Below are 8,652 nucleotides of genomic sequence, written 5' to 3' on the forward strand. Positions count from 1 at the left end.
ATCGGTCGCTTTTCCATAAATAACAGTTTAGAAAGTTCAATGGAACATATTTAAATATCTAATTAAGAATTAAAAAACTTTCATTTTTTCCATTGAAGAGTTCAATGACCATTGAACTGCAAATTAATTAAATGTTAAGGTGACATCTCACAATAAGTAAAGTTTTATGCATTGAATGACAACTAGACTTGCTAACTCATTCTTCCATTGACTCTCTATTATGGATGCTCTAAATGGTCTATACAAGAGTGGGGTGACATGGTCCGAGCTATACAAAATACAATACGAATGCTAACATTTATGACCAAACTTATAAATTCTCATTTTATTACCACCGGTAAGATAATAATAATAATAATAATAATAATAATAATAATAATAATAATAATAATAATAATAATAATAATAATAAATAAAAAAGATAAACCAAATTTATGTACCATGCTGCAAACATTTATTTTATTTCAATAGCTGTGTAATGGTTACATTTTGTATGTGTAGAAACAATAATACAAGCTGTATGTATGTGTAGGGAACAAGAGGGGTCTTCTTTTATGTTGTGTGGTATGGCAATGAAGGATAAGAGCCAAAACTCAGGTCAACTGGGCCAATCTCCCCTCTCTCTTCCAATCTCTTCATCTTCACTCCTTGAGTAGCATTTCCCATCTGCCATCGATTAAATTTTGTCATTAACTACCAAATTTTTAGGTACCATATAATATTCAATTATTATATTCCATTTTCGATCAAATATATGTACAATAATAAAACTCACATATAATTTGATGAGAGTATTTTACGTTACTCGAATATGTTTTAAATAATTACATAATTGATCATTTATGAAACAAAGTTACTTTTAATATGATTATTGTAATAACTAAAAGTCAAATAAGAGTTTATTTGGATGTATTTTGTCAATTTGTGTATCCACTTATCGTGATTTAAAGTAATAACTAATAATTACTTAATATTCAGTGTTTGAGTAAAGTAATATTGTCAATTTTGATTAGTTTGTTTTCTAGAAAATCAGAATTAGTTTTGATTATCTGATATGATCAAAGAATTAGTTTTTGTTAACGAGTGCAATAATACCTCCAACAATGAAAGAAAATTACTATATTATCCTCATTTTAACCATGTAACCTTTTATAATAATAAAATAATGGATAATATATACATAAGCTTACTATGATAGCTCAACTTTGTTTTTTAATAATTTAATAATACAGGAGCTTGTCCTTTTCCACATTTTAGTTATTAAATTATTTTAATTATTTTAATTTTAGATTACTTGAAAACTAATTAATTGTTATTATCATTTCAAATAACAAAAACACATTCCAATACTATTAAAAGAACCCTCTATATAAATTACCTGTAATATATCCATCTGTTTGGAGTCTGACGAATCGAAGCTGTGGAATATGCTTGCTTCAGTAAGCTTCATAGATAGAAACTGAAACACACATCAAATATTTGAGTTATTTTATATATTTAAAGTATTTTCTATTTTTAAAAAAGTTTAATACAAATCATTCAAAAATATATTAATCATTTGGGTTCAAATAACTCACTTCCACTTGATTTTGCAACGACTGAACATAGTTGATTATCTCATCCAACATTACCGCCATTCCCATCGACTGTAAATATATACACAAGTAATCCAGTTATCTCAGGAAAAAAGAAACACGTGTACAGTAAAATCTAGCAAAATATGCTGAAAATGTAATTTTACCATTGATTCTATTTAGAAATTTACCTTGTAGCATCCTGGGACGATATCTTGCAAGCATCTCAAACGTTCGTTGATTTTTCCTCTTCTAACCTAAACCCATATAGCAAGAAAAGCTTAGTTTTGTATATATTTGACAAAATGTGATAAAAAATATTCGTTTATGTACAATTATATACTTTTCTTCTAGATAGTAGTGTTACTTTTGCTAATTTTGAATAAATAGCCAAACTTTTGACCTTACCCTTTCGGCTATACTGTGACTATCAGTTGCTTGGCCCCTTCTTGCTCTAACGTGTACCACTTCCTTTGGTGCTTCCTCATTTGCACTCGCTTTAACTCTCTTTCCTTTTCCGGAATTCTATATAGAATGAAATCAAGAAAATTATTAAGTATTAATTAAGTACAAGTCCTAGAAAGACGAAAGTAATTAATTACCATGCATGTGATCTTTTTGCTACAAATAAACTATATCATTTTTACGACGTTTGTCGCATGCAAAATATGTTAAATTTGAACAGTGAAAGCTACAATTCTTATATACCTGGTATTTCTTTTCGTTATTAATCTCATTTTCTGGAACTGGGTGAGATGATGAATTCCCTGAGCTGCTTGCTGAAACATCCATTGATTTTCTCTTCCCACTTATGGTTGGACCTGTGGCAACAGGCTCGTGAATCACCATGATATTCTTTTTTTCATATTGAGAAACTGGTTGAAAGCTTTGAACGAATTGATGATCAAATGGTGGTAATACTTGTTGATACAAGAAATTGTCGTTTGAAAACCCCATTAAGCTCTGAGAATTCAAGTTTGGATTGTCATATTGGACTGAAAATTGGTTGAGGAATTCCATGCTTTGATCGATGTCTATGAAAGAATATGAAGGTTTACGACTATGGAAATTTGATGTGAAACCCTCCATATATGAATCTTTTTTATAATACAAAGCTGGTATTAAATTTGCCCAAGAGGGTTGTCTTTGCAAGTTGTGTGTGGTCGCCCTCTCTATATATATATATATGTGCTATTGTCTTTGTCTCTTTGTACCATTAAAGTATTTTTACAATCTTTTCTTTTTTTGGTTTATTTAGAAAATATAAGGCCACAGGTCATTAACATATACAGCTTTTTTAACGATGTAACAGATACACATGTTAATGAACTCAATAATCTGTGTCAAATTGCGTCGCCAAAATGAAGTGTCAATTTGCAATTTGCCCAAACGTCACATGTCGGTAAAAGAAGTATACATCGTTGTTCTATTATGTGTTATCCGAAACGATTCAAATTAAAGACTTGATAGAGATAGTCTTTCAGAGGGCCACGTGGAAATTCCAGCTTCTTTGGTTGTGTTCCCTCTGTGGGTCCTGTTTCAGGAGATATATCTTATAGCATAGGGCCCATCATTTGTTTCTTGCTTATTGTATAATATTTGGTACCCATCAAAAGCAAATATATAAAAATAGAATATAATGGTAGTCACTAATCAAAGAGTTGGTGGGTTGTTCTTTTTCATTAAAGTTTAACGTTCCAATGCATGTATCCATTGGTATGTGAAGTGATTTTGGTCACAAATCTCTAATGGATTTCAAGGTGATCAACAAAGAGATTTGTTGACGGATGTATGGGCCACGCTCAAGATTGCTTGGTTTCATTTCCTTTGAGGCAAATTTCTGTGAGCTTCACTAGTTTTGGACACATTCTTTTAACTTTGTTTTAGTTATTCTTTTTATTGACAACTTTTAGAATAAATTATCAGAGCAACATATTTACTTTGTTGTTAAAGGAACATCATATTTTTCTTTCACTAACAATTCGAGAAATACATTTTATTTCTTATACAATATATATCAATGTAATTTTATTTTTTGATCGATAATAATAGCATACTCACATACTTTTATTGATAATAGCAATATATAACTTCAACCTTATGCAATGCTTGTTACAAATTGATGTTATCCATAAAACTTCTAAGTACATTGATATTTTAGTTGCATCTAAAAAACATAAGTATGTTGTTATTGTAACTAAAAAAATTATTTTACAATTATTAACCATATCGGTAGCATGTATGAAAAATGTAAACGTGTTAATAATTATTAGTATACATGTAGATTCATTGTTATTTAGCATGAAATGAAGCATATTACATAAATTGATAACAAAAGTCAAATATGTTGCTACGTTTTGCAGTTTATCCCTTTTAATTTATTAGATTATTTGTTATATACAAGAAATGTAACCTCCAACGATGAACAAAATCCTTATATCATTACCCTTGTCGTTGCTATAGACTATTGGAAACGACATGTCGTTGCTGCATGGTTTTTCATTTCGCTTTGTGCTTATAGCTCAAACATCAATGCTAAATACTTTGCCGCTATAGAAAACATTTTATCGACGACGATTTGTCGTCCTATGTTATAAGATTTTTTTTTCTAGGTATTTTTTTTATCAAAATATAAATATTTAAAATCATTTAAGTCTAATACAAAAGAATCGAGTTTTTGACAAAACCATCCAAATATAATATAGAAACATTCATTTTTAAAATCATTCATGTAACACCTCTTGTTGGGTGATTTTAACATGGTATTTAAAACATGCTTTAAATCTTTTAAAAACGACAGAATTTCATAAAGTTTTGTGGAAAATAAACGGTCCCAAAAGCATTCAAGTTAATAGTTTCAAAAAGTGAGGTATTATTAGGTATATGTTCCTCACATCATTGGGCCTTCTAAATGTCCTTCACCTCTAGTATCTCGAATACTTCATCTTGGGCATACATCAAAATAAGTTTGACAATGGATTTTCCTAGTGAAATACATGGGGTCGATTCACTTAAAGTAAATGATGACGATCCATCATTATCGAATCAAACCCCCCAAAAACAAATACATAATTAATTTTCAACTCATTAAACACATGAGTTCAATCACCCAAATCAAATCAAGGGTCATATATGTCTAAAACACTCATAGTCTAACAATTGAAATGCAACAAGTATATGAATAATTAGGCAATTAACAATCAATTTATAGAAAGAACGCAATTGAAATTAGGTCAAATGGAAGAGTATCCTCAAATTAATAAATTTGACTTCAAAATAGTAGGTTTTACGTGACAGGTAAAGTGTCGTGTTATGCTTATGAATGTGTCGCATTCCTAGGTGACATCTTAACTTTGGGCATCATGCTTATGTTACACATCACGTACTACACATATATGTACCACATCTTGTACAACATAACACCAACATAGATTTTAACCACACTTTAAGTCATCTCAAGTCCGTTTAAAAAAGATGGCCTCTATAAGTACAAATTAGGACAACCAATATGGACTTCCTAACACCACTATTAGTCATTAAGTTACATAAGATGCATTAACTTAATCCATTATGTAACAACGTAAAATTTCAAACCAATTTTTTTCAATTTAAAAACACATTTGTCTCGATAAATAAAACACAAAATGTCACAATGTCAAATCATCAAATATCATATCAAAAACTGTTCATATTTAAATACTCCAGGATCCTCTAAATCATAACTCAATCGCTGATGTGTGTACAATCAGGCCGGCGCCTTCCCGTGATCCTTAGAAGTACCTGAAACACTTAACACATAACACGGTAAGCACAAAGCTTAGTGAGTTCCCTAAAATACCACACACATCACATTAGCCACTTAAGGCTAACTTAATACGACCCTCTAGTCAATGTGTTCCAGTGGAGACCCTTCGGTCCCACAACTAGGGTGGACCCTCCGACCCTAACTCAATAAGTTCATAACAATAAGCATAAACCACAAAGACAAAATGAAAAGTAGCACACTACACAAATAAGAACATAAGATATCTCAGTCACACACAAATACCACTCATGGTAAGTATAGTGAGAAGACTCACCTCCATGGTCCCCATTACTCATGTTGACCAACCCTAAAGTCAACAGAAGTTAAACTCGATTCAATAGTCCAAGTTTGACCTGACTCGCTGAGTGCACTCATGTGACTTTTTAAGTCCACTTGTCCCTCAGAAGTCTTCATGAAGGTCCAGCTCGTCGAGTTAACCCTAACTCGCCGAGCTATAGCATGGCCATCTCGTCGAGACAAACCCTAACTGCCTCGTCAACTCGGCTCGTTGACTCCGCAAGTTCATTCAGACTCTTTTCTCATTTAGATGATTTCAAGGCAGAAAACCTTCCCAAACTCTAGATCTAAACTATTAAGGTCCATTTATCACGTAAAGCCATGAGCTTTACGTCCATGCATGGCACTTAGGACTTGAAACGCCAAAAAATACTCTATTAAGGGTTTTAAACTTAAGAGCCTTATTATGGTTGAATAAAGTAGGGACTTTTTGACTCTAGGGACCTCACATGGTCCAAATCTGAAGTCCAAACCTCTATATGAACTCAAAACACTCAAAGTCCTCGTATTAGATGGAAAGAGCCCTAAACTCCCAAAATCATGAGATCTACTCAACAAAATGAGAAAGATGCAAGCTTTATACCTTTCCTAGAAGCTCTAAGGTGAAATAACCACAGATCTAACAACCCCTTCTTGTCCCTTGACTTGGAATCCTTCCCTTCTCTTCAAAAGATGCACTAAACGCTCAAAGTTAGCTCAAAATACTCTCTTTTAGCTCAATGGCTGATTAGGGTTTTCTCGCAGTGAAGGTAACAGTTGGTGAGCCACAAATGAGGCTATAAGTGTCCTTAAATAGGCTCCCAAACCTGGGGATTTAGGGTGTTGCTTCACAGAGTCTACTTGGCGAATCGGCTATCGGACTCGTCAAGTAGATCATTAATCGATGTGGCACATCACGACCCTACTCGATGAGTTGTAGCACCAACTCGTCGAGTCGTTCAATAGTCCTTCCTAAAAACATAAATAAACAATATACCTAGAAGTCCGGATGTTTCAATTCTCTCCCACTAGAATCAGACTTCGCCCTCGAAGTCTTGCTCTGGAAATAACTCTAGGTACTGCTCCCACATGTAACATCCCGAAATATCAAGAGTAGAGTAGAAGGGCTAAAAGAGTAAATTGGGAAAGAGTAACTCGGCAAGTCCATGGGTGGACTCGGCGAGTAGAGTTGCGACTGGGTCGCGTGTTAAGTAGCCGACTCGGCGAGTCAGTAAGATGGACTCGGCGAGTAGGCGCTGAGTGGAGAAAACCCTAATTCTCCGGGTTGAGCCCTATACAAAGAACATAACAGCCCTCTCTCAGACTCTTTATTCATCCTCAAGTCCAGAAACCCTTAGCCTTCGTGTGTGAGTGATCATATCTCATTTGGGAGCTTGAAGGAGGTGTTTGTTGAAGGAATTTTGGGAGTTTGAAGGCTTGGAGAAAGGGTCTTTGCTTGGATTCGAGTTTCATTGCAGTTGGGGCGTTCCTTGGAGGTAATATCTCGTTCTTGGGCTGTTGTTATGTTGTTTCTTCATTTTGGGGTTTGTGGGGAGCTTGTCTTTGAATGTAATTGGAGTCTAGAGGTTAGATCTGAGGTTGCTACCTCAGATCTAGATTAGAGAAGGATTAGAGAGCATGAAAGTCCCTGTGTTGGAGTGTTTAGTGGAGCTATCATGTCCTAAACCCTAGCCCAATGTGCAAAATGCATAGATCTCTTTGGATTCACGTAAAGTTCGCCACTTTACGTGATGGATGAGTTGTAGGAGGCTAGATCTATGTTTTGGAGCAATTGCATGGCCTGGAATGCTTCTGAATGGATTCAGACCGGTGGTACTCGGCGAGTCACATGGGTGTACTCGACGAGTTGCTTGATGATGAGTTGGAACTCGACGAGTTGGAAGAACAACTTGGCGAGTTGGATGAAGATAGCCTGGAACTCGGCGAGTTGTATGAACAACTCGGCGAGTAGGTTGAAGATAGCCTTAGACTCGGCGAGTCTGCTGTTGGACTCGGCGAGTCTTGTCGAAGAGTCCCAATATTTTCTGGTTGAGTCGAGAATCGGTGAGTCAAGGGATGACTCGGTGAGTTGTGCGCGAGTGGACTCAAAGTTGTTGAACTCGACGAGTCTCGGGGTGACTCAGCGAGTTAGGTCGCGGATTGAGGGAAGTTCTGAGTATGGGGACTCGGCGAGTAGGGTCAGTCAGGGGTTGACTTTGACCTTGTCTTTGACCAAGGGTTGACCAGAGGTTTCCAGGGGCATTGTGGTAATTGTTGTTTATTATTTGAGTCCAGTGCATTGGTGGTTGTCCAGTGGTGGAGATCGTATCAGTGATCGGAGCAGCTTGGGTTATCTGTTCAGTCGGCAGTTTCGAGGTGAGTTATCCTCACTATATCAACAGGGGCTAAGGCACCAAGGCCGGCCCTTATCGGATTGAGATCCGGGTAGTTGTTATTATGTTACTGCTTTGATATGTTTGCATCTTGTGAGTTAGGATGGTATATGCTAGAGACCTGATTGAGATCGGTATCCTGAGAGATAGGGAGATGCTATGCTAGTGACCTGTTAGGTCGGTATCCTGGTTAGGATGGTGGTATGTTATGTGATCTGTTTGATCTGCTTGTTGACTGTGAGTTGCTATATGATTGTATGTATATGTGCACATGGTTGTTTGGACTGGAGTTGGGTTGAGGCGGGTCCTGCTACGTGCTGTAGGCCAAGATACCCAGGGCGGACCGGTTGTCCCGAAGGCCCCGCGAGCGGTCCGGATAGGCGGTAGGCCCCGAAAAGGGCGGACCAGACGTGCCGAAGGCTCATAGAGTGGACCAGATAGACTGAAGGCCCGGTGCGGGCGGACCGGTCATACTGTAGACTCAGAGAGTGGACCAAGTGGATTGAAGGCCCGGGAGCGGGTGGACCAATCACACTGTAGACTCAATGTATGTGGATAGACTTAGAGGGTGGACCAGGTGGACTGTAGGCCGGTGCGGCGGACC

At 36.2% G+C, this 8,652-nt stretch overlaps 1 protein-coding gene across 1 annotated transcript; it reads right to left on the minus strand.

The window, feature by feature from the left end:
* Window positions 1-442: 442 nt before the first annotated feature.
* Window positions 443-2,737, minus strand: LOC111892746 (transcription factor bHLH75). The gene is made up of 6 exons (XM_023888801.3): window positions 2,283-2,737; window positions 1,983-2,099; window positions 1,766-1,831; window positions 1,578-1,646; window positions 1,379-1,459; window positions 443-666 (listed from the first exon to the last, which is right to left on the minus strand). The coding sequence occupies exons 1-6, from the start codon at window positions 2,661-2,663 to the stop codon at window positions 553-555; spliced, it is 828 nt and encodes a 275-aa protein (XP_023744569.1). The 5' UTR covers window positions 2,664-2,737; the 3' UTR covers window positions 443-552.
* Window positions 2,738-8,652: the final 5,915 nt, after the last annotated feature.

This window comes from Lactuca sativa, chromosome 8 (genome assembly GCF_002870075.4).
Source record: "Lactuca sativa cultivar Salinas chromosome 8, Lsat_Salinas_v11, whole genome shotgun sequence".
Lineage (NCBI taxonomy): Eukaryota > Viridiplantae > Streptophyta > Magnoliopsida > Asterales > Asteraceae > Lactuca > Lactuca sativa.